The sequence below is a fragment of the Plecotus auritus genome (assembly GCF_963455305.1).
Source record: "Plecotus auritus genome assembly, chromosome: 11".
NCBI lineage: Eukaryota > Metazoa > Chordata > Mammalia > Chiroptera > Vespertilionidae > Plecotus > Plecotus auritus.
The window spans coordinates 1409420-1434825 of NC_137777.1; the positions used below are offsets into that span (position 1 = coordinate 1409420).

General features: G+C 64.9%; 2 protein-coding genes across 2 annotated transcripts in view; one reads left to right on the plus strand and one right to left on the minus strand.

Moving 5' to 3' along the window:
• Positions 1-16095: 16095 nt before the first annotated feature.
• Positions 16096-20771, minus strand: LOC308236851 (uncharacterized protein C8orf90; the record flags this gene model as incomplete). Its single annotated transcript, XM_080646965.1, has 2 exons — positions 20676-20771; positions 16096-16577 (listed from the first exon to the last, which is right to left on the minus strand). The coding sequence occupies exons 1-2, from the start codon at positions 20740-20742 to the stop codon at positions 16096-16098; spliced, it is 549 nt and encodes a 182-aa protein (XP_080503091.1). The 5' UTR covers positions 20743-20771.
• A 3167-nt stretch (positions 20772-23938) lies between these two features.
• LOC308236630 (maestro heat-like repeat family member 5) overlaps positions 23939-25406 on the plus strand; it is a gene marked incomplete at its 5' end in the record, with an annotated part of 37662 nt that continues 36194 nt past the window's right edge. Inside the window, one exon of the mRNA XM_080646484.1 lies at positions 23939-24018. Coding sequence (XP_080502610.1) covers positions 23939-24018 — 80 coding nt within the window. The remainder of the gene's footprint in view (positions 24019-25406) is intronic.

Below are 25406 nucleotides of genomic sequence, written 5' to 3' on the forward strand. Positions count from 1 at the left end.
GGGTGACCGGACAGCGGGGCGCCCAGCCTCGCCCCTGCCAGCCTACAGCAGACTGCGTGGCGGGGAAGTGGGCGTTGCAGTCGGGACATCGCTGAGGCTGGGGCTCTTTGTCACAGCAGCAAACCCAGCCCATCCTGGCAAATCCTTCGCCCGGGAGGAGGGGCCCAGCCCCCTCCCTCAGTCCTCAGCCTCCGGGCTGACAAGGGGGGGTGGCGGCACGTGCTGTCTCCCTTGTTCCTGCCGGAAGCGGACGCCTGGCCTCCCCCGCCCTTCCCGACGGGACTGACACTGCATCCCGGCCGCACAGGACGCTCACCCTCGCCACCCGCGGCCCCGTTGGAGCTGCTCCCTCTTCCCGTTCCTCAGACGAGGGGATGGCAGCTGGACAGAGGACGCAGGCTGCCAAGGTCACGCAGCTGGCCCCCGGCGGCGCCGTGCTCTGCGGTTCTAGCTCCTCATCGCCTTCGCCGGCCGGTAGATGGATGCGTGGGGTCAGGAGGACCCTTCTTGGCGATGGGTCCCTCCGTCTGTCACTCAACCAGCATTCGCTGAGACCTCGGGGCGCAGGCTTGGCTGCGGGAGGGGCGCAGGGGAAGCCATCAGCGGGGTTCGGCAGCTGACTACCCGGGGCCCCCGCCGACCGCGGGATAGTGCTGGGCGCTAAGAAGGAATGAGCTGGTGAGTCATGGGAAGACCGGGAGGAGCCGTGACTGCGTGTTACTCAGTGACCGGAGCCCGTCTGAGAGGTGTGACTGCGGCCGCGGTGACGTCCGGAAAAGGCAACGCTGTGGAGGCAGGACAAAGGTCAGCGGGGCCCGGCCGGCGGGGCTCAGTGGTTGAGCGTCAACCTATGAACCGGGAGGTCACGGTTCGATTCCCGGTCAGGGCACATACCCAGGCTGTGGGCTCGATCCCCAGTGCGGGGCGTGCAGGAGGCAGCCGGTCAGTGATTCTCTCTCATCATTGATGTCCCCCTCTCTCTCTCTCCCTTCCTCTCTGACATCAATAAAAACATATATGTTAAAGAAAAGGTCCGCAGTTGCCAGGGGTTGAGGGGGGTGGGGAGGAGGAATAGGGAAGCGCAGAGGGTTTGGGGGGCTGTGAGACCCTCTGCATGCTACTGTGATGGTGGACTCACACCCTTAGACATGTGTTCAGACCCACCGAGCACGCGCCACGCAGCGGGACCGGATGTGAAGCAGGGACTCGATGGTTACAATGTGTCGGTGCAGGCTCACCGGTTGTAACAAATGTATCGCTCCATGCAGACAAGGGCAGGCTGTGCGTGTGTGGGGGCGTGTGTGGGGCACCGGGTACCTGGGAAATCTCCACCTTCTGCTCAAAGTGTGCTGTAAACCTAAACATGCTCTAAAAAAAAAAAAGTAAAGTCTTAAAATTCCTGCCGTGGGCACACAGCCCGGCCCCATGGGCACACAGCCCGGCCCCGCCCGCAGGCCCAGAGCCCGGCCCTCTGTGGGGCTTTGAGACTCAGACGCTGAATAAGCCAGGCTTCTCTTCTGCGTCTCCATGACCATTAAAGAGATGACTGAGTTTGTGAGGAGTGAACTCGCCGAGCTATTAAACCACCTCGTGGCTTTATGAGCTTCGTGTCAGGCTGCAGGGGCTGGCGCCCTACCCCAGGGACCCTCAGGTATGGGGGGGGGGGGTGACCTGCTTGGGCCGGGTCACCTGGGAAAGTCTCCCCTGCCCCAAGTCAGCTGGGACACCGTACACACCGAGTCAGGGCAGGACGGCTCACCGGAGCCATAGCCCCAAGACTGTGCAGGGCATGGTTACTGGGCAGTGGCAATCCTGGGGGCCAGCCTGGAGACAGCGGGCAGGCTGGGCAGGCGGAGCAACAGGTGGGGCACAGGCGAAGAGTCCAGGGGGAGGGGACGTTTCCTGGCTGGGCCTCTTCCTTTCTCTCCCTTTCATGGCTGATTTCCGCCTCCATTTGGGTAATTGCTCGCTACTCAGCACCATTTCTTTCCTTCGTTCGGGGAGGGGAAAAGCACCCCCAAACCTCTCTGCGGGCAGGAAACGCTTTCAGACTCTGCACAGCTGCTCTCTGCGCGGGCGGGCGGGCAGGTGGGCGAGGATAGTTCTTCAAGGTCAGGCGGACTTTCCCCTGAGGGAAGCCGGTCCTTCCTCACCCACACGGGCCCTTTAAAGCCCTGGCCTCATGGCCCAGGTGCCACGGCCGTGGCTGGTCAGCACCTCCACAGGGGTGCACCCCCCCCCCAGCCCCCAGGCCCGTGGGACAAGCGCGTCGCCTCCGTGTGACACGTGTGGAAACGGAGGCCGCAGGCGGGGCGGCCTCCCTGAGGCCTGGTGCTTGGCACAGGCAGAGCCGGGCTGGCGGCCCAGCGGGGTCCGGCCACACCCTGCGGGGAACAGACCTCGCCGGCTGGCTCCCTCCGGCGCGCACTCAGCTGCTCTGCCCCTCAAGGACCCCAGGCACCACCTCCAGCGAAGCAACAGGGGCTCAGTCACCAGCTGGACTCAACCGCCCCAAAGTGTGCCGAACGTCAGAGCAGCCAGTTTGATCCATTCATTCATTCATTCATTCATTCATTCATTTTTATTAAACCTCACCTGAGGGTATTTTTCTCCATTGATTTTTTTTAGAGAGAGTGGAAGGGAGGGAGGAAGGAAGGAAAGGAGGGAGGGAGGGAGGGAGGGAGGGAGGGAGGGAGGGAGGGAGGGAGGGAGAGAGGGAGAGAGGGAGAGAGGACCATCGATGTGAGAGAGACACATCCATTGGTTGCCTCCCGCACGCACCCCGACAGGGACGGGGTATCAAACCTGCCACCCAGTTACACACCCTTGATTGAGAATCGAATCCGAAACCCTTGGGTTCGAGGGCCGGGCCGTCACTGGGATTCATGAACCTGCCGGGCACCTTCAAGACGTGGGTGTGGTGACTGGAGTCGGTGTGCCTGGTGACAAACACCCCACGTCGGAAGCTGCAAAGGAGGGTCGCATCGGCCACCTCGCCCCTGGACGGCCCATCCTCCCTCCACTCGGGCAGCTGGAGGCGGTTTTCAATGCCTCACCCGCCCTCCTGTCTCGCCCGCCCTCCCGGGAAGGAGCTCCCGGCTCCTCACAGGAGGCCCCGCCCAGGGCCGGCTCCCGGGGAGGCCCCTGCGACTCTGTGATTAGACTACGAGAGAGGGGATCAAGGCCGTTAATTTTTCAACGTGAAGAATGTTTTGTGTTTCCCCTCCAGCGCCTCCGAAGGCGGTGGATTCTATCTGCTGCTGTGAACACGGAGCCGCGATAACACTCGTTAGCAGCAGCCAGCGTCCTCGCGCCCGGCAGATAGCAGGCAGCAGGAGGATTAATTCTGTTTTAATTAGAGCCCCGTTCCCCGCAGCGTGGCCTCCAGCAGGGAGCATGGCCATGCCCCCCCTCCCCCCCCCGGGGCTGGCGCCCAGCTCCTTCCCAGCGCCTTGGCGTCTGAAGGGCGCGTGGGGCACCTGCCCTCCAAGGGCACCCCCTCCGGCTCCACAGCCTGGAGCTGGCGATGCAGAATGGCACGGCGGGGTGACTGGTCCCCCCCGGAGTCTCCCCACCGCCTCCCGGCCCCGCAGCGGTGAGGGGGTTGGGGGGAGTTGGGGGCCGTGCTGCTTCCCAGCCCAGGCCCCTCCTCCATCCACAAGGTGTCGCTCAGGACGAAGGTGAGGCGAGCCGCTGGCCGGCATCCTGCAGGGAGGGCCCAGGGATGCTGCAGAGAGGCTGGGCCTGGGCGTGCTCTGCCGGTGCCCATCCGTGTGTGTGCCCACGCGTGTGTGTGCCTGCACATGTGACAGGAGAGCCACGGCTTCTGTGGGATGTGTGTCTGCATGCCTGTGCATGTGTGTGAAAGGTTTGTGCACATGACAGGATGTGCGAGACCCTGGAGTGTGCGTATGTGCACATGTGCACGCGTGTGTGTTTGTGTGCCTGCGTGGGAGTGGGAGCTTCCCCTGGGAGGCAGGAGCGGCGGCCCGAGGTCAGGGCCCAGCACAGAGGGAGCCGGGTGGCCACGCCGGACATCCCCCCGTGGACCTGCCCACCTCACGTCTACTGGCATCAATCACACCGCATGGCCCCCGTCACCCCCAGCTTGTCAGAGCCCCACTGGGGCCTGCCGAGGGGGACTCGCTTCTGAGTCCTCGGACCCAGGACCTGAGCCCAGCCCCTAACAAGTGGGGTCATCATCATGATAGGGCCGGGGGGCGGGGGGGAGGGCAGGCCCTGTTAGAAGGGCCTCACTGAATCCTCCCAACCACCTGCTGAGGCAGGATCTCCCTTTCACACGTGGGTAAACCGAGGCACAGAGCGATCCTGAGTGGAGCCAGGAAGCAGGCCAAGCGGGCTCATGATGGACCTGCACCAGGAAGACGGGGGAGGATGGCGGAAGACAGCCCGGGGGTGGGGGCTGGAGAAAAGGCCTGAGTGCGGGGATGGAGGGACAGACGTGCAGGGCGGGGGGAGGCAGAAGCAGGCAGGGCTGGGCCGCAGGGCTCAGGGTCTGGACTAAGGAGCTGGATGCCCCTGCCTGGAGCTCAGGGCTCGGGGGGGACTGGTACCCTCCCACCTGCACAACCCCCTGCATTTCATCGATGAGGAAACTGCGCCCAGAGAGCCCTCTGACGTGGCCCGGGGTGCACAGTGAACAGGCCAGTTTGAGGTGAAAATTCATTATGTGGCCCAATAACAGGTGAATGGATGGATGGGAGGGTAGATGGATGGTGGATGGATGGATGGATGGATGGGTGATAGCTGGGTAGGAGATAGATGGATTGATGGATGGATGGGTGGGTGGGTGGATGGATACGTGGGTGGGTAGATGAGTAAATGGATGGATAGATGGGTGGATGAATGGATGAATGGTGGGTGGTGGATGGATGGATAATGGATGGGTGAATGAGTGGGTGGATTGGGATGATGGGTGAATGGATATGTGGGTGGGTGGATGGACAAAATGATTTGTAGATGGGTGCTGAGTGGATGAATGGTGAGTGGTGGATGGGTGGATAATGGATGATGGATGGATGGATGGATGGATGGATGGGTAGACAGATGGATGGTGGATGGATGGATGGATGGATGGATGGGTAGACAGATGGATGGTGGATGGGTGGGTAGACAGATGGATGGTGGATGATGGATGGTGGATGGATGGATGGATGGATGGGTGGGTAGATGGATGGTTGGTGGATGGATGGGTGGGTGGATGGATGGATGGATGGATGGGTGGGTAGATGGATGGTTGGTGGATGGATGGGTGGGTGGATGGATGGATGGATGGATGGGTAGACAGACGGATGGTGGATGGATGGTGGATGGATGGGTAGACAGATGGATGGTAGATGGTGGATGGATGGATGGATGGATGGATGGATGGTGGATGGATGGGTGGGTAGATGGATGGATGGATGGATGGATGGGTAGACGGATGGTGGATGGATGGATGGATGGATGGGTAGAAAGATGGATGGTGGGTGGATGGATGAATGGATGGGTGGGTAGATGGATGGATGGTGGATGGATGGGTGGGTAGATGGATGGATGGATGGCTAGACAGATGGTGGATGGATGGATGGATGGATGGATGGATGGGTAGACAGATGGATGGTGGATGGATGAGTGGGTGGGTGGGTGGTGGGTGAGCAGGTGGGTGCGTGAGTCTGTCTCACACACGCCAAGAGTAGCAGCACCTCCCTTGGGGTCAGACCAACAAGCTTGGCTCTGGCCCTTCCTCTGTCACTTGGCCCCTCTCCATCCCTCACCCCTTCCCTTCCCTGGAGCAGGGACCACAGCACCTGCTGGCAGGTCCCGGGAAAGCGACGGATGACATACAGCAGCATCTGGCACACAGTAGGCGCCTCAGCAGCAGCAGCTCCATCCGCCATCCTATGTGGGTACCAGCGACACAGATGCCCTCCCCAGAGCATCGAGGCGCAGCCCCCCGGCCACCCCGGAGGCAGCATCTGCCAAGGCACCGTCGCTGTTTCTGTGCGCGTGCTCCTTCCGAGAGGAATGTTCCAGCAGCTGCGGCACCGGGGACAGCACACAGATGCCTTCAGGCCCATGTCCCAGGCCTGCTGGCCTCACACCAGGCACCTTGCATGTCCTGAGTGTGTCCTTCCTCTTGTCTGTCCATCCCAATGCCCCACCACTGGCCCAGGCCACCATCAGGCTGTGGGGTGAGGGCGAGGCCTCCATGAAAACAATTCTGGAGAGCCCCACATTACCTGCCCCATCATCACCTGCCCCATCATCACCTGCCCCATCATCATCACCTGCCCCATCATCACCTGCCCCATCATCACCTGCCCCATCATCACCTGCCCCACATCACCTGCCCCATCATCATCACCTGCCCCATCATCACCTGCCCCATCATCACCTGCCCCATCATCACCTGCCCCACATCACCTGCCCCATCATCACCTGCCCCACATCACCTGCCCCATCATCACCTGCCCCACATCACCTGCCCCATCATCACCTGCCCCATCATCACCTGCCCCATCATCACCTGCCCCATCATCACCTGCCCCATCATCACCTGCCCCATCATTACCTGCCCATCATTATCTGTCCCAGCTTCCCCACCGGCCCCTCAGTCCCTTCCCCTCTCAAAGGAGCCTGGCCAGGCCCCAGCTTCCCTGTCCCACGCCTGCCCTCACCCTGCTCTGTGGCCCTCCCAGTAGCCAGGTGACCCTTTAAAAAGTCCATCCAAAGCCTCATGGCCCCGTCTCACAGGAAAATGCAAATTCCCAGCCGCAGCCCAGCAGGCAACAGAGCAGAGGTCACCGAGCGCCTCTAAGTCTCTGTCCCCAGCTGGGCCCAAGGCTTGGACCATGACCAGGAATGGGGCTGCCTTGTCATCAGGGTCATTTAGTGCCCAGGGTCAGGGTCAGCGTGTGACCAGGGTCAGGGTCAGCGTGTGACCAGGGTCAGGGCTCAGAGTGTGACCAGGGTCAAGGTTCAGAGTGTGACCAGGGTCAGAGCTCAGAGTGTGACCAGGGTCACGGCTCAGCGTGTGACCAGGGTCAGGGCTCAGAGTGTGACCTGGGTCAGGGTCAGCGTGTGACCAGGGTCAGGGCTCAGAGTGTGACCAGGGTCAGGGCTCAGAGTGTGACCTGGGTCAGGGCTCAGCGTGTGACCAGGGTCAGGGCTCAGAGTGTGACCAGGGTCAGGGCTCAGCGTGTGACCAGGGTCAGGGCTCAGAGTGTGACCAGGGTCAGGGCTCAGTGTGACCAGGGTCATGGCTCAGGTTAACCAGGGTCAGGGCTCAGTGTGACCAAGGTCAGGGCTCAGTGTGACCAGGGTCAGGGCTCAGAGTGACCAGGGTCAGGGCTCAGAGTGTGACCAGGGTCAGGGCTCAGAGTGTGACCAGGGTCAGGGCTCAGAGTGTGACCAGGGTCAGGGCTCAGTGTGACCAGGGTCAGGGCTCAGTGTGACCAGGGTCAGGGCTCAGAGTGACCAGGGTCAGGGTTCAGAGTGTGACCTGGGTCAGGGCTCAGCCTCTGACAGCAATGAGACTTTACCAGGGGAGCCCCCGGGGTCCAGGCCGGGCTCCGTGAGCTCTGTGCATCGGTCCAGTGGTTGCCAAGGGGGATCCAGAGAAACTGCTGTCGCTCTGACAGGAACCACACTTGTTTTGCCTGATTGTTTCGCCCTCCCCCCGCCCCAGCCCAGCCAGGCAGCAGGGAAGGTGTAATTAAAAATCAGGTTGGTTAACACGAACACGACGTACATAATATTTAAAACATCCAAGTGCCTCTAACTCGCTACCGACATGCATTTGCTCATTAAGCAGGAACTTTTTTATGGCAGCAACACTGCAAATAGCTCTTATTAAAATGCTCACAACACCATCTGGTCCTCCGCTGGAGCTCCGGAGCGGCTGGCGGTGGCCCGCGTGCAGGGACCTGGAGATTCCTAGCGGGAGGCGAGGCTGGTGTCGCCGCCCAGTGCCCGGGGCCTGTGGGGGTCCCAGTCCCCAACCGCATACCTCTCACCTCACCTCATCCCACATCACCCTGTCTTACAAGCAAGGAAACAGAAGCCCGGACACCGGCCCGACGCCCGCCTGACACCCACCTGACACCTGCCCGACACCCGCCTGACACCCGCCTGACACCTGAACACCCGCCCGACACCCGCCTGACACCCGCCTGACACCCGCCTGACACCCGCCTGACACCTGAACACCCGCCTGACACCTCCCTGACACCCGCCTGACACCCGCCTGACACCTGCCTGACACCTGCCTGACACCCCCTGACACCCGCCCGACACCTCCCTGACACCCCCCCCCGACACCTCCCTGACACCTCCCTGACACCTGCCTGACACCCCCTGACACCCGCCCAACACCTCCCTGACACCTCCCTGACACCTGCCTGACACCTCCCTGACACCCCCCCCCGACACCTCCCTGACACCTCCCTGACACCTCCCTGACACCTGCCTGACACCTCCCTGACACCCCCCCCCCGACACCTCCCTGACACCTCCCTGACACCCCCCCCGACACCTCCCTGACACCTCCCTGACACCCCCCCCGACACCTCCCTGACACCTCCCTGACACCCCCCCCGACACCTCCCTGACACCCGCCTGACACCTCCCTGACACCCGCCTGACACCTCCCTGACACCCGCCTGACACCTGCCTGACACCTCCCTGACACCCGCCTGACACCCGCCCGACACCTGCCTGACACCTGCCTGACACCTCCCTGACACCTCCCTGACACCCGCCCGACACCTGCCTGACACCCCCCCCCGACACCTCCCTGACACCTCCCTAACACCTCCCTGAAGGTCACCTGCCTGACACCTGCCTGACACCTCCCTGACACCCGCCTGACACCCGCCCGACACCTGCCTGACACCTGCCTGGATGGCGCAGCTGGTGAGCTGACAGCTGGTGTGAGCCGTCTTACTGGCTCAGCAGAGGACGCGGGGCTGGGCTCTCCGGGGGAGGGAGGGGAGGAGAGGGAAGGAGCCAGGCAGCCTTGGCAATCCGTGAGGGAGCCCCGGCCACAAGGGAAGCTGGGCTGCCTTTGTCTGAGGGCAAGACCTTCAGAAAGGGACCCCCTCTCCTGGGGTTGGCTCCCTGGGAGGGCTGGGGGGACACATGGATGGGGTTTGCGCCTCGTGCCCCCAGGGCGCCCCCCATGACCCGGGGCTGTGTCCAGCGGGGCTGTGGCGCCTGTGACTGGAGGAGCCCGCGACCCCCAAGCCCCCGGAGGCGGGCCAGCGGGGAGGCAGCCCCTGGGTCAGCACCGTGTGTCCCCTCTGAGCTGTTTGTGGGGCTCAGAGGTGCCACCTGGAGCCTGGGGACAGGCTGGGACAGGGAAGATAACCGCGGGGAGGGGGGTCCCTGACGAAGGCCTGAAGGGAGGGCAGGGCCAGGTGACCTGGTAGGGAGGGGCTGACCCCAGTCAGGAGGGGAGGGAGACACGGGGGGAGAGGGGACCCAGAGCACCCTTCCCTGCCCGCCCCTCCACCTGTCCCTCTGGGCATGACCTCTGAGCCTTCGAGTGGGCTTTGCGGACACAGGCGTCCCGGCTGGGGCAGTTCTCACGGTGGGGGGGCCTCAGGCAAGTCCCTTTGGTCCTCTCAGCCTCAGTTTCCCCGTCAGTAAAGCGGGCCTGTGGTCCCAGAGCCAGCGTGCTGTTGCGACAGAGATGGGCGAAGGGCTGCCAGGCCTTTGTGTGATTTGTGTACAAAAACCACGTGGGCCCAGGCACCCGCAGACTCACACGGAGGTACATGCATGCACACGTACATGGATGCGTGCACAGGGGTGCTCTCTGTGTTGACACAAACGCATGCATGCACACTAGCAAGCACAGGTGCACACAGGCAGGTGCATGTGCACACGTGCACACACATGCATGCGCACACGGAGCGCTCGGAGCTCTGCACGCCTGTGTCTTCCAGGCCTGGTGTCGGCGAGAATGATGGACAGCAGACGCGATCCCCCGGTTAAAAGAAAATAACCACCGAACACCCCAGTTAATAAAGCGGCTTGGGACGTGTTTGGATACAATGCACACACGGCCCTGGCTGGCAGAGCACCGGCCTGAGCCCCAAAGGGTGGCGGGTTCAATTCCTGGTCAAGGGCACGTAGCTGGCTTGCAGGCTGGATCTCCGGCCCTGGTCAGGGCACATGCAAGAGGCAGCCAATCCAGGTGTCTCTCTCACCTGGGGGTTTCTCTCTCCCCCTCCCTCCCCTCTCCCTCCCTCCTTTCAGCTCTCTGAATGCAATGGGGAGAACACCCTCGGGTGAGGAGTAACAAAAAGAAAAAAATAAGAAAACACGGACGCAGAGATACAAACGAGCACATGCAGAAGCTCCCTGCCCGCCCCCCTCCGTCTGTCCTGTGCGTCCTGTGAGGCCGCCCCCAGGATGATGCCCGACCCCTTCTGAGCCTCCCAGACGGGTCCCTCCCATTGGCCGAGCTCAGATAGGCCTGGGGCTAGGCCAGGCTGGGGCTCCTCCCCCCTTCCCAGCATCAAGTAACAGTTTTTAGAAAGTGTCAACTTACTCCCAGCTGCTGTTGCCGAAAAAAGGAGGGAGGAGAGATCCCTGCCCGGTTTCAAGGAAACTCACAGCGACTCAGAAAGCCTCGAGCTGATGGATGCGCTCTCTCCCCAAACGCTCAGGGGGCCAGCGCCCCCGCCTCTCCCATGGGGCCGGGAGCCCTAGCCAGCCGGCTGGCTGGGCGGGGACCTGGTCGGCCTGGCGCTGCTCCCCGCGCCACCCCCCCCCCCCTTCCTGGAAGGCAGAGCCGAAAGGCAGTCTTTATTTCTCTTTATTCCCAGGAATAATGGCTCTTGACATAAACGACTCCCGCCAGCAATTAGCCATGATTGATGTGGAACCGACCGCAGGAGCGAGGAAGTGCGGGGGGTGGGTTGGGGGGGGGCGCATCTCAGATTCGTGGATTTGAACAATCGTGTCTTTAAAGGGAGTGGGGACGTTTTTTCAGCACTCGGCCTGGGAGTGGCTGAGACCCAGGGCGGCAGGTGACTGGTGGCAGGGCCGGCGTCAGGGGACCGAGGCCCACACCCGGGGGACCCCCCCTGCCACGGGCCCAGGCGCTCTGAACCTCCAGGCCCGAGACCCCGGCGGCTGGGGAGACGTGGCCAGTCCTGTGGCCGGAGCCAGTCCTGAGCGGGGCGTGGACACACGTCCTCTCCTTGGTGCCTCCAAAGTGGGAAAGAGGAGCTGAGGGACCCGCCGGATTTGGGGCTGGGGTGCTCTCGGACGTGCCCTCTCCCCACCCCCACGCACATGAGCCCCTGGCCCCCTCTGGCCCCCACTCTCCTGGCGGGACCTGTTCTAAACCCTCCCAGCGCCCATCTGCCCTGCGACTCTCACTACCTCTCCCAGGGGCTCTGGGCAGTTGGCTCCTCTTCTTAATTTAATTTCAAGGCTCGTTAGCGCTCAGCAATTAAGGGGCCATGGGAGCGCTCCCCGCCCGCCCCGCAACAGCCCAGCACTGAGGCCCAGGCCTCAGCACCTCCTGCCAAGGACACTCTCCGCCACAGAGAAACCGCCTCCCGGCCAGTGTCAGCCCATTTCACAGATGAGCAGCCTGAGGCCTGCCAAGTCAAGGGCTCCCCGCACACCTCTCCCGGGCCGCCCAAGTGTCTCAGCCACCCACACCCGTCCTCCTGGGCCACACCTGTGTCCCCAACATGTCTGTGAGCTGCAGGCCTTCACCGCCGGTCCTTCCCGCTGCTCCAGCCAAACCCTGACGTCCCTGACTTCCCTCCCCCCTCAGCTCACATCTGACCACCAGGAATCCCCTTGCTGCCCCCGCTCCCGAGGAATCCCCAGCGTCACTCACCTGCGTCACCGCCGCAGCCCCGCCGCTCTGGCCTCCCCTTGAGCCCACCCCAAACCTGGTCTCAACCCACAGAGCGAACCTTCCGACCCCACGGCCTTGGCCTCCCCTGTCTCCCTCACAGGCCCCCAAGGAGCCTTTCAAACCCGTGTCCCCCCCCGCCCCGAGGCTTCTTCATCCCCCAGAACGAGGTCCCCCACAGGGGCAGCATCTCCCCGCTGAACGCATGTTCTAAAGCCTGGCCGGCCAGGCTCAGGGGTTGAGCGCTGACCTATGAACCAGGAGGTCATGGTTCGATTCCCGGTCAGGGCACACGCCCATGTTGTGGGATCCATCCCCAATGCGGGGCGTGCAGGAGGCAGCCGGTCCATGGTTCTCTCTCATCACTGATGTTTCTGTCTCTCTCTCCCTCTCCCTGCCTCTCTGACATCAATAAAAATATATTATTTTTAAAATAAAGTCGGGGAGGGGAACCTTCTTCTGCCAAGGCCCCTGTGGATGTTTCTAACGTCATTCTCGGGCCGTACAAACTGATCGGCTTAAATGAGCCTGCAGTATTGGGTCCAACATTTAATTAACTCACCCCTGATGCCTCGGCAGGGCTAGACCCAACGATTTCACGGGCCTCACAGGCCTTACATGGCCCGCGGGCCGGACATTCCCCACCCCGGTCTAAAGCAACCATGAGACCCTGCCATTCTCTGCTCCAAACCTGCCCTGGGACAGGCCATGTCCCCTCCCTCAGGTCCTGGCCTCGCAGGAGGTGCCTGCACCCTCCACGCCCACCCCCTGAGCCTGGTCTCAGGCCCACCTGCCATTCCTGCCACCTGGGCGCCCTCCCCAGCTGCCTGCCCTCCCTCCCCCTGGGGGCTCTGCTCAAACCTCCCCTCCAGAGCAGCCTCCCTGAAGCCCCTCCAGCCTGTGGCCCCCTGAGGGCAGGGGCTCTGGGCCTGGCTCCCCCGGAGCCCCGGGCAGGCGGCAGGGAAGTGAGCCGAGGAAGGAAGGAAGGAGAAGGCCACACCTGGCCACCTGCCACGCGGCTACGGAGCCTGCCCACGTGGTGCGTGTCCACAGCCTTCCTCCGCCGCATTGTCCTCAAGGCCACCCACGTCGAAGGTGAGCAGACTGAGGAACAGAGGGAGGAAGCAGCTCAGCCAAAGGCACACACCCACCCACACCCGCCGACGGGTGGCCCAGCCAGTCACCCTGGCCCCTGCTCCACTCTCCCCGCTGTCCCTGCTATGAACAGGGCCTCCTTCCCTGGCACCGGACCGGCCACTCTGCAGGGACCCTGCCTGCCTGCAGGAACCTGTGACAGCGGGAGAGGCAGCATGGGACTGCTCGAGGGGACGAGCCCCGAAATCTCAGGGCCTGGGCAGCCGGGTCTACGCACACGTCGCTGTCACGGTCGCCATCACCATGGCGGAGGGAGAGGGGCTCCAGAGGGGCCCGGGCTGCACATAGGCTGCCGTGACCACCCAACCCTGCCAGCCGCGCGCTGGGCGCAGTCCCGCCTGGTGCAGAGCAGGAGAGGGGAACTTGGGGAGCTCCACCGGGGACCCACGGCGCTGAGCTGGCCGGCCCTCGCAGCCCCCCCCCCCCCATCCGCCCCTCCGGCCTCGGAGACCCAGACCCTCCTCCAAGCCGTGCCTCGGTCTCCAGGCTGCGCTCATTGTCATTCCGGCCGTGCCTTCGCAGGCTGCACAGGGCTTCATCTGACGGGGAGGGACCCAAAGTGGGTCCTCGAAGCAGCTCAATTAATCCTCCATCAGAAATTCTAACAATCAATGTGGGGAGCCGGCCGGCATCCTAACACAGTAATTAGGAACAACTTTCAACTCTTGGCGTCCTTTGAAGATCGTAATTGCAATTAATTAAACATCCTCCCTGCTCCTCCGAGTCCCTTCCGAGGAAGCGGAGCCGAGGGGAGGCCCCCAGACCTGTTCCTGGGAATCAGGGAAGTCGGTGCCTTGAATCCCACGGGTGTGACGTCGCCTGTCCCCCTAGGAAAGCTGTGGTGGCTGCCAGGTGAGAGGGCCCAGCCTCGGGGCTCTGAGCTGATGCCCCAGCGTCCCACCCTCCCCCAGGCCCTGCCTGCACCCAGAATGGAAAGGGACGCTCGGGGCACCAGCCCCTCTGCTCAGCAAAGTGATGTCCCAGCCCCATTTCTAGGCGAATTTCTACTTTAAGGACAACTGAACATAAACCCAGCTTCTCATTCCCTGCAGCGGAGATTGCTCTGTGAACCTGTTACCAAGTTTCTGAGCGGCGGCTCTCCCGGGGCGGGGGAGGGGGGAGCGGTCCTTGTCCCTAGGGTGGAACACGTCTGAGCAGGCCCCACACTGCCTCCCGGGGTCCCCAGTGAGACCAGCAGCTGCCCAAGGGGACCCCCACTGTATGCACACCTGTCACAGTGCCCAAGGGGACCCCCACTGTATGCATACCTGTCACAGCGGTCCAAGGGGACCCCCACTGTATGCACACCTGTCACAGTGCCCACAGGGACCCCCACTGTATGCACACCTGTCACAGTGCCCAAGGGGACCCCCACTGTATGCACACCTGTCACAGCGGTCCAAGGGGACCCCCACTGTATGCACACCTGTCACAGTGGTCCAAGGGGACCCCCACTGTATGCACACCTGTCACAGCTGCCCACAGGGACCCCCACTGTATGCACACCTGTCACAGCTGCCCACAGGGACCCCCGCTGTATGCACACCTGTCACAGTGCCCAAGGGGACCCCCACTGTATGCACACCTGTCACAGTGCCCAAGGGGACCCCCGCTGTATGCACACCTGTCACAGTGCCCAAGGGGACCCCTGCTGTATGCACACCTGTCACATTGCCCAAGGGGACCCCCGCTGTATGCACACCTGTCACAGTGCCCAAGGGGACCCCCGCTGTATGCACACCTGTCACAGTGCCCAAGGGGACCCCCGCTGTATGCACACCTGTCACAGTGCCCAAGGGGACCCCCGCTGTATGCACACCTGTCACAGTGCCCAAGGGGACCCCCGCTGTATGCACACCTGTCACAGTGCCCAAGGGGACCCCCGCTGTATGCACACCTGTCACAGTGCCCAAGGGGGCGGGGTGGGCAGTGAAGGGGGGAGGGGTGGCAGAGCGGGGGAGGCGGCACACTTCCTCCAGGACCCCCATCCCCCTCCTTCTCCTCCAGAGGAGGGCATTCCCTGTGGCTGGTTCCCCAAGCAAAACCTCGGAAAGACATCCCCGCCCACGGCCAGGAAGCGCTGAGTAAATCCCGCCTGAGGGACGGGGGAAGCAAGGCCCTGCTCCGCCTGCACTGAGTGATACGGCGCACGCCCGCCCGCTCGCCTCACCGGCACCGTCTCGTGGCACCCCACGTCCATCCCCGGCACGAGGACCCCGGGCCCTCAGCACCCGGGTCGGCAGGGGTCACCGAGTCACGCAGGGGCTCCACCTGCTGCCCGCCACCCCCAGCTGGCAGATCTCTGCCAGGGCTCGTCACCTGCACAGGGAGACAGAGACGCTCCCGAGAGGGAGGCCAGCGCACTGGCGGCCATTCCCAGCTCAGGGAATCCTCTCAGCCCCAAAGTGGGGAGCAGGAGGCACCCCCGTCTCCCCAGGGCCAGCAGGTGGGGGGGACGGGAGCCGCAGTACTGAGTGTGTGCTGTCACTCCCTCTCCCCACCCACCCACTCTGTTCCCGTGGGTCCTGTCCCCGGTGCCCTCCTGCCTGCCCTCCCCTCTGCCTCTCCCTCCGCTCCCCCATCCCAAGGTCTCTGTCCTGGAAAATGGGGAACCGCTGCGCTGGGAGTCAGACACACAGGAACCAGCTCCCAGCTGCTCCTTGGAGGACCCAGGGCTTCGGTGCCCTGACCCGAGGGATGGGGCCACCCACCCCCACCCCAGGGCTGTGGCGAGGCCCAGAAGGTAGGCACTGGGGGAGCGGGCCACCACCCTCCTTGTCCCACCACCCTCCCTGTCCCAGGCCCTCGGCCCTCTGCAGCCACTGGGGCCTGGCCGCCTGCCCTGCCTGCGTTTTCACGTTGCCCCTGCGCTCGCCGTCCATTTGAGGCCAAGCGGCTCTCCCGCCCCCCGCTGACCAGGCCTGGCCAGGGGGGCCGCGCAGGGTCAGGGCCCAGCCCGGGTCCAGATGCCTGTCCAGGGGTGTCCAGCAAAGAGCTTGGCGGCGGGGGCGAGAGAAGCAGAAACATTCTTTATTACCTTTCTGGGGCCACCAGGGCTAGCCCAGCCTGGGGGCACCCCCGCCAGAGGTGGCGGGCTCAGGCCCTGGGGGGCCCTGGAAGGTGGCGCCAGCGGCAGGCCCAGGCGCCAGGAGCACCAGGCCGGGCCGCGGGCCGGCGCCCGCCTGCGCGTAGCTGAAGGCCAGGCGCTCCAGGTGCTGCTTGCGCAGGGCCGCCTGGGCCGCGTTGTGCAGAGGCCTCAGCAGGGCGGGGGGCGGGGCGCCGGGGCCGCGCAGCAGGAAGTCGAAGCCCGCGCGGTCCTGGGGGTCGTAGAAGAGCGGCCCGTGGGCGGGGTCAGGCCCCGGCGGCCAGGCGTATGGGAAGGGCAGCGTGAAGTCCTCGGTGAGCACGCGGATGGCGAAGTCGTCCTCCTTGCCCAGCGCGCGGTAGGCACGCCCGATGCCGCGGAAGTGGGCCTCCCAGAGCTGCGCGTCCCCGCCATAGATGTCCGGGAAGGGGAACTCCTGGGACAGGCCGGCACCTGCGGGACCACCCCCAGTGATGTGCATCTTGACCACCTTGCAGCTGGCAGCGCCGCCGGGCAGACACAGGGTGGCAGGGAGAGAGGAGGGAGGAGGTGACCCCCTGGCTGAGCATGGCCCCCGGAGGGGAGCGCACCTGGTGGGATAGCACCCCCACACCATGGAGGGCAGACAGCCCTAGACCAGGCGTCCTCAAACGACGGCCCGCGGGCCACATGCGGCCCGCCGAGGACATTTATCCGGCCGGCCGGGTGCCGCTGCCTATCCTGCTTAGCAGCCGACGCGTCCCGGGCCCGCCGTGCCCATAGGAATGTGTTCATAGTTTTTTTTTAAACTATAGTCCGGCCCTCCCACGGTCTGAGGGACGGTGAACTGGCCCCCTGTTTAAAAAGTTTGAGGACCCCTGCCCTAGACGGGTGAGAGGACACGCTGCTAAATCTTATTTGGGCCCGGTAGGCAGGCTCAGCGGTTGAGCGTCGATCTATGAACCAGGAGGTCAAGGTTCATTTCCCGGTCAGGGCACATGCCCAGGTTGCAGGCTCCATCCCCATAGGGGCGTGCAGGAGGCAGCCGATCCATGATGCTCACTCATCATGGATGTTTCTCTCTCTCTCCCCGCCCCTTCCTCTCTGAAGTCAATAAAGATGTATGTTAAATATGTATGTTGTTTGGGTGGAGAAGTCTGGGTGGCTGCCCAGGCTGGCTGCGCGGGGCCTCCCAACCAGCTCAGGATGCCGGGCTCGTCCGCACACGGTGGAACCGGAAGGGGGACCCGCTGCTGCCGAGGGAAAGTGGGTCCTGGGCTGTGCAGAGAACGGGCTGTGGGGTCCACTCGGGGTCAGGCGGGATCCGGGGAAGGATGAAGCCAGGACGAGGACAGGGAAGCACTGGCTGGGAGGAGGGAGGCTGAGGGGCCGATGCCCGGCCTGGTAGCTGGAAGTGGGGAGGAGCCCGGGGGAGAGGCGGGCTCCCAGCCTGGGCGCAGGGGACAAGGGCCAGTGGCAAGGGGAGTGGCTCCCCATTGGACGCCTCCCTGGGGCAGGCTGAAGGAGAAATGTGAGTCTCTTGGTCTGACGTCTGTGAGTGAGTCATGTGGGTCCCTGGGGGCCTGGCAAACCCAGGGACCCACTCCCAGAAAATCCCCTGGTCTGGGTCCCTGCGCCTCGCAGCCCTTCCAGGGCCCCAGGCGGCAGCCCAGGCTGCTGCCCTGGGCCCAGCCCTGACCCTGACTCTGGATGGGTGATCCCTTCCCACGTGGCCCAGCGCCTCTGGGCGATCATCCTCATCCCCTTCACAGTGTGCGTGGGCACCTGTGTGGGCCAGGCAGGCGCTGGGCCAGGTCCTCGGGCGCTCAGGCAAGGAGCGGGCAGCCCGGGTGCGAGTCCTGCCCCCCGCCTGTGCGAGCCGGGGCTGGTTAAACTGCCTGCAGCTCAGTCCCTCCTGCCAGAAATGGGAGCCATCGAAGGTGCTCTGCCCGCTCCCAGACAGAAGACAGGGCAAGGCTGCCTGAGAGCCCGAGGGTATTTTCCTCGCTCAGCCCCCAGACGGGCCAAGGCGGTGGGCGGGAGACGTCGCGTTCAGCACCGCGGACAGCTCCGAGGCCCCGCAGGAGCCTGGGACCCCCGGGGCTGAAGGTGGTGCCTCCATGGGCAGCAGCCCATCCTGCCCATTGGGAGGCCTCCTCCAGGCAGGCCTCCAGGGGAGCAGCTGGAGGTGCAGGGCTGCCCTCTGTCCCGGCCCCTGGCCTGGCTTCACCCTCAGCACCAGCAGGTGGGGAGGCAGGCAGGGGAGGGGCGGTGAGTGTTGCTGTGGGTGGGGGGTGGGAGACAGCTGTGGGGATGAGGGGAGTTAGTGGATGGGGCCCCCATGAGAGGAGAGGAGAGACCCCCGGTGCCTGGGAAGAGGGACACCCTGAGGCAGCCAGGGCAGGGACCCAGGGCCGAGGGGTGCTGGCACGGCGGGGGTGGGCTGAGAGACACTCAGATGCTGACTGTGTCTTGAAGACGGAAGTGGCAGGCTTTCCTGGTGCAGGGGTCGGGGGGTGGGGAGAGAGAGACACTGTGGGTTTGGCCTGAGCACCTGGAAGAATAGAGGCCTGTTTACTGAGGTGGGGGTTGGGGAGGGGGGGCAGGCTGGGAGGGGGGCCAGGGGTCTAACTTGGGAAGGTGGGTGCCTTCTGACAGGCCAGGGGGAGGCGCAGAGGCCAGCTGGCTGTGAGCCTGCAGCTGGGGTGGGGCTCCGGCTGGGGAGGACACCCAGAAGGTGCTATTTTTTAAAAAAAATATATATTTTTATTGATTTCAGAGAGGAAGGGAGAGGGGGAGAGAGACAGAAACGTCCGTGATGAGAGAGAATCATGGATCGGCTGCCTCCTGCTCACCCCCTACTGGGGATGGAGCCTGCAAGCCAGGCGTGCGCCCTGGGCAGGAGTCAAACCGTGACCTCCTGGTTCCTAGGTCGACGCTCAGCCCCTGAGCCAGGCCGGCCAGGCGGGTGCTATTTGAAGCCACAGAGCCAGGTGAAATCACCAGGGGCTCTAGGACAGAAGAAAAGGCCCCATCCCTGCGGGGGGTCGGCGGGAGGAGGGGCTGCAGGGGAAGAGCCAGGAGCCCCGAGGAGGAGGGGCCGCAGGGGAAGAGCCAGGAGCCCCGAGGGTCCCTGCACGGAGGCCGAGACCCAGCTCAGGTTTAGCTGCTTTGGCAAAGTGCCAGGGAGGCAGGGCTGGTCCGAGGGGGCTCAGGAGCACATGGGAGGGCGCGCGTGGGAGGCAGGGGGTCACAACCTTTTCGGGGAGTGTGGTGACCAGCGGGAAGAGAGAAATCGGGAAGCTGACGGGAAGAGGGGTGAAGGGACGGGGCGGGGGGGTGGGGAGAGCAGCTGCTCTGGGGTGCTGGGAGGAATAAGATGTCTCCACGCCGTGAGGTCAAGGTCACGCAGGGCCTGAGGGAGGCGTGGCCAGGAGGGAAGGCACGGACCAGCGGGAAGTTGGCCTTGGCGGGAGCAGGGGTGGGTCAGGAGGACAGAGCCTGCAGGCGGGCACAGGGGCAGGTGGGCGGTGCCCACGGTGCCAGGAACCCACAGGAGTCCTCTTCCCCTCTTCCCGCGGCTTGACTTTCTCAGTGAAAGAGGAAGCCAGGCCACCCACTGGGGGTGAGGAGGGCGAGGAGGGGCGGGAGCGTGGAGAGAGCCTGGACAGAGGAGGAACGCAGGGTCTCAGGCTCAGGGGCCCAGCGTCAGGGGCCCAGGCTCAGGGGCCCCCAGCGTCAGGGGCCCAGGCTCAGGGGCCCCCAGCGTCAGGGGCCCCGGCTCAGGGGCCCCCCAGCGTCAGGGGCCCAGGCTCAGGGGCCCCCCAGCGCCAGGGGCCCAGGCTCAGGGGCCCAGGCTCAGGGAGGGCCCCGCAGGCTTTGGTGAGGGGAGGTTCTCCCCGCTCTGCTCAGCTGTACGGCCCAGGCAAGGAGGAGGCGGACATTTGGGGGGCTGCCAGGCTGACACAACAGAAACAGCAAGGGCCCGGCGGGGAGAGGGGGTGCGGTGTGATGACCACATGGGGGGGGGGGAGCAGGCAGGACAGGGAGGGGTGGGAACGTGCTAGAAACCCTGGCTCCCAGGAGTGCTGGAGCCCCACTCAGAGGGCCTGCCCTGGTGGGAACTCCTGAGAGAGGGGTGGGGGGCCAGGACGCGGGGGGCTGGGGGAGGATGAGGTCCTTTAAGAGGACGCTGGGGACCGAGGGGCCAGTGTGAGGGGGAATCATCAATGTGGTGACAGCAGAGACCAGGATCCGAATCCAAGGAGGAGGCGGGAGGGAGGTAGACTCGGTGGGGGGGTGACTGCCCCCCAAGTAGGGCCAGTGGGAGGGGACTTCTGAGGACCAGCACGCAGCGGGGGGGGGGGGGGGGGGAGAAGAGTGACCTGGAAGGAGCCCTGAGGAGTGCAGAGGCCCCGCCCCACCTGGGGAGCACGGAGGAGGGACTGCTGGCTATGGGGTGGGGTCCAGGCCCCCCAGCCCTGTCCTGCTGTGTGGCCTTGGCAGAGCCCCCCTCCCCCACAGGCCACCAGCACCCCTCCCCCTCCAGCCCTCCCCCTGTCTGTGCCTCACCTGGAGCAGGTACAGGAGGTGGGGGCAGACTGGCTTTGCTGGGGTCCCCGGAATAGGGGGAGGCCATGTCCGCAGCAGCCCGGTCAGACCTGTTTACCTGGCTGCCCAGGAGACTGGGGGCGGGGCCTCCTGGGGGAGGAAAGAACCTTGCATTTAAAGGGGCCCCACCTGGCAGTGGGCTGGGCAGAAAGGGGAAGGGAGATCAGCTGGCGCCGGCCTCTCCCCCACACCCCTGCAGCCAGCAAGCTCCGTGCCTGGCGCTAGGAAGCCAGCTTGGGGGGTGGAGGAGGGTGGGGGGCGGGGGAGGAGGGGGGAAGATCCTTTATGAACCGGATGCATTTGTTACATTGTATCACCCTGTCATGCTCCTCCGAGGTAATGACTTTCCTCACTCAATCTCGGGTAAAGTGGGTTCAGCCGTTTTACAGATGGGGAAACGGAGGCTCGGGAGGTCATTGTGTTTATTTGCTGGTTGAACGGAGTCGCACCACTTTGCACACCAACCCCAGGAAGGGGGTTACAGCACCAGGGGAGCCCGGCCGGCGTGGCTCCGTGGAGTGTGGACCTCTGACCCAGGAGGTCAGGGTTCGATTCCCTGTCAGGGCACGTGCCCGAGGTGTGGGCTCCAGCCCCAGTAGGGGGCGTGCGGGAGGCAGGTGATCCATGATTCTCTCTCATCAGTGATGTTTCCCTCTCTCCCTCCCTCTCTCACTCTCTCCCTCCCTCCCCCTTCCTCTCTCCCTCCCTCCCCTTCCTCTCTCCCTCCCTCCCCTTCCTCTCTCCCTCCCTCTCCCTTCCTCTCTGAAATCAATAAAAATATATTTAAAAAATAAAAAACCACCAGGAAAACGGTACCCTTCAGTTGTCAGACGGGCCAGCCGTGAGAATGTAGTCAGGCAGCCCCTCTTAGCTGCAAGGGAGGCTGGGAAGTGTGGCCCACACCTGGGCAGCGGGTGCCTGGCATTGGGCGGGACAGGAGGCAGCCCAGGAGGAGAGGAGAAGGAGCCGGAGAAGGAGCAAGAGTGGGGCAGGCCCTCCCCAGCCTGGTCACCGCCCCCACGTGCCTCCTCCTCCTCTGTCACGTCCCTCCCTCCGGTCTCAGCAGCTCCCCCTCCCTGCCTCCCTGTGGGCCACAGCCCTGGGAGCAGAGGGTGGCAGCGAGGAGGGTGGCAGCGAGGAGGGTGGCAGCGAGGAGGGCCCAGCGCTGCCCACGCTGCCGGGATAATCCCTCCTGGTGCTGCCGCCGTCTTGCAGTTATTTTTAAAACCTCATTTCCAGAAAGTGGGAGAGAAAACCTTTCTTTGCCTTTTCCCCTCTCCTCTGTGAACAATCAGGAGGGGCGAAGGGGGGGGGGGAAGCCCTGGAAGATGAGGCGTCCCGGGCAGTGCGCCTGCTGGGGGCGTGGGAGGCTTCTGCTGACACCGGGCCCTCCCACGGGCCCCAGACCCACGCAGCAGGACACCCCCTCCCCCGGGGCAGCCCCGCCCAGGGCTCCTCTGCCTCTCACACAGCAGGCGTTTTGTGGGCACCTACTACGCGCTGGAGCCCAGAGGGAGGGAACTCCGGGTCCCCACCTTCAGGGATGCACTGTCCAGCGGGGAGACCCTGGCTGTAAGCCAAGGGCCAGGGGGAGCCCCAGGGCTGGGGGCTGGGGGAGGGGCACGGGCCTGGCCAGGGCCATGAGCACAGGCCCTGCAGTAGAGACGGGCTGGGGAGCCCCAGCAGGCGGCGTGCGTGGGCGGGCAGAGCAGGGGAGCCTGGCTGGGACGGACCCGGGGCCTGGACGGAGCAGGCCCAGCGGGCGGGTGCTCCCTGCCACCCCACAGGAGGCCCAGGGAGAGGAGGGACCCCTGGCCAGAGGTGCTGGAGCCGCCGCCAAGCCCAGAGGGCGGAGCGGAGGGGCAGAGACACGGGGTCTGGGGTGCGGCCTGGGCGGCCTCCTCTCCGGGGCAGTCCCAGCGGCCTGTGCTGTGGGCCGGGCAGCAGCCGGGGGACCCCTGAGGGACGGCCCGGGCAAAGGTGCGAGGTGGGGGCCCTGGAGCTCCCCCAGGCCCTCGACTCCCAGTGGACGCGGTGCCCGCAGCCCGGTCCACGCCTGAGCGGTGGGATGTCTGGGTCCCTCCCACCTGCCGTTCCAGGTTGGGGGGCTGCAGGGCGGGGAGAGCGGTCACTGCCTCTCTCCTCCCCTCAGCACCCCTGCCTCTGCCTCCCCTCAGCACCCCACAGCCTCTGTCCTCCCCTCAGCACCCCCTGTCTCTGTCCTCCCTCCGCACCCCCTGCCAGGAGTCCTGCCTGGGCCCACAGCGCCATCTGCTGGCGGCACGGAGAGGCGCAGGCGAGTGTGAGAGAGCTGGGCTTGTACCTGGGGAGGGGGTGGCACCACGGGGGGTTGGGGGAGGGGGTGGCACTACGGGGTGGGGGGGCAGGCAGAGGCAGGTGTGAGGTGCTCCTTGGGCCTCACCCTCACCCTGGCCTGGAGTTAGGGGCCTCCGTTTGAACCTGGCTTCACCACTGGCTGCTGTGTGACCTCCAGCCACTTCCTGCCCCGCTCTGAGCGTCACCCCAACGCCAGGGTCAAGGGTGAGCGCGCCCAGCTCTCCAGCTGCTGTGAGAGGTGCCCCCGGGCGGGGAGCCCACGTCCAGCAGAGGCCGTGCCCCGCGTGCTGACGGTGCCCCTAACTCCCGAGAGGCTCATGGGAGACACTCGGACCCCAACGTCTCACCATTCTCAGACACGGCGCGGGCTGGGCAAAGGGCACAAGGTCAGAGTCCACGCGTGTCCCTCCCCAGGCCCCTTTCTCAGGGGCTGAGTCTGCAGCGGCGAGCCGCCCGGAGCCCTAACTGCGGGGACCCCGTCGTCGCTATCGACTGGCCTCAGGGCTCTCCGGCATCACGCACTCTCCCTCGGCCCTTGGGTCAGGAGTCCGGCAGAGCCTACCTGGCTCCCGTCTAGGGGTCTCTCCACGGCTGCAGGCACGGGGCTGCTCCGGGGGCCTCCCAGGGGCAGCCGAGAGCCAGAGGTGGGCGGGCCGAGTCCAAGGCCCCACTGAGGGCCCAGGTCCAGGCACCCCCGCGCTGCTGTGGGCACAGCACCAGGTCCGGGCTCACCGCTCTGTCCCTGCAGAGGTGCCCTGGACGCTGGGACCATTGTGACCTCAGGGGTGAGGTCAGAGCTGGCAGAACCGGGGAGGGAGTGCCCAGAGATAGGGCTGCCCCGCTGGCATGAGGACAGGGCCTGTGGGTCCTCCACGCCACACCCCACGATGGACGGGCAGCATTCGGAAAAGCAGCGCAGCCACACCGCGGCTGACAGGACCTCGTCAGCCCTGTCCCCGAGCCCTAGGTGAGCCGGCGCCGGGCCCAGCCTGGGGTCCTTGGGGGGCACCGGTGCCCCGTCCCGCAGCGGCCCGGCCTCTGCCTCTTTGGGGAAGAGCCTCCAGGCCTGAGCTGAGGAGGGAGCGGGCCTGCCGCCGGGGCAGCTGGGGAGGGTGCAGCCCTCTGCGGGCGGAGAGGCGGCGGGAGGGAGGAAGCCTGGATTCCGCCGCGGGGCTGCTGACTGCTCGTGAGGACCAAGCCGCGGCCGGCCAGTGTCAGTCCAGCCCACACGCTGCCTGCTCGGGGGTGGACAGAGGGGCAGGCGGCCCTGTGCTCCCGAGCGCCAGCTGCTTCATGTACATGCACAGGTGTATGTGTTGGTCTCAGAGAGGAAGGGGAGGGAGGGAGAGAGAAACACCAATGAGGAGAGAGAACCATGGATCGGCTGCCTCCTGCCCGCCCCACCCTGGGGATGGAGCCCGCAACCCGGGCCTGTGCCCTGACGGGAACGGAACCGTGAGCTCCTGGTTCAGAGGTCGACGCTCAACCCCGGAGCCTCGCCGGCCGGACAAGCTTCAGCTTCTTCAGGGAACATTCCTCTATGGCCTTGGAGCCCCAATGTCCTGAGCAGGCCCCAGGGAGAGCCCCACATTCCTCCCCTGCCTCCTGGGCCCCAGGATGGAGGGTGCCCTCCATGGGACACAGGGAGGCCCCACTGCCCGGCCCACCCTGGGCGCTTCCGGACGGAGCCAGTTCTGGCCTGTGAGCCCCTCCCCGTGCGCCTTGGACTTCAGTGGTCCTGACCCGCCGCCCTTGTGTCCCCGTGGGTGCCAGCCCATCGCCGCCCCTGTGTCTGGGTGCTTCTCAGGCGAGACACCCCCAGTCTGCAGCTGTGGCTCTGTGTCCCATTGTCTGTCTGTGGCATTTATCAGTCATGCAGTCCTTGCTATTGCTGAGCGGGATTTCTACGGATGGAACACGGTTTACACACGCGCCACTTGACGGCCATCGGGTGTTTTCATGGGGGGCTATTACAGGCAAAGCCGCTGTAAACATTTGCGTACAGATTTGGGGGTGAACCTAAGTTGCCGCTGCCCTCAGGTGAGCGCCGGGGTGCGAAAGGGCTGGGCGGGCGGCACGTGTTTGTCTAACGGCCTTCCACGCTGGCTGGCCCGGTTTGCATCCCCACCAGCAGCGTAGGCGCCCGGTGACCCGGCAGCCCCCCCAGTGCTCGGCGCGCCGCTCCTCTGGCTCGTGGGTTCCCGTTGGCGGGGAGTGAGATCGGCCGCGGCTTTGCCGTGTTTCTCTCTCTCGTGGGAAAAGATGTCGGGCACGATTTGTGTGTTTGTTCACCGACTGTCTGTCTCCTCGGCGGCGGTGGAGGGGGGGGGCGCGGGGAGAGTCTGTCGCAGTCTC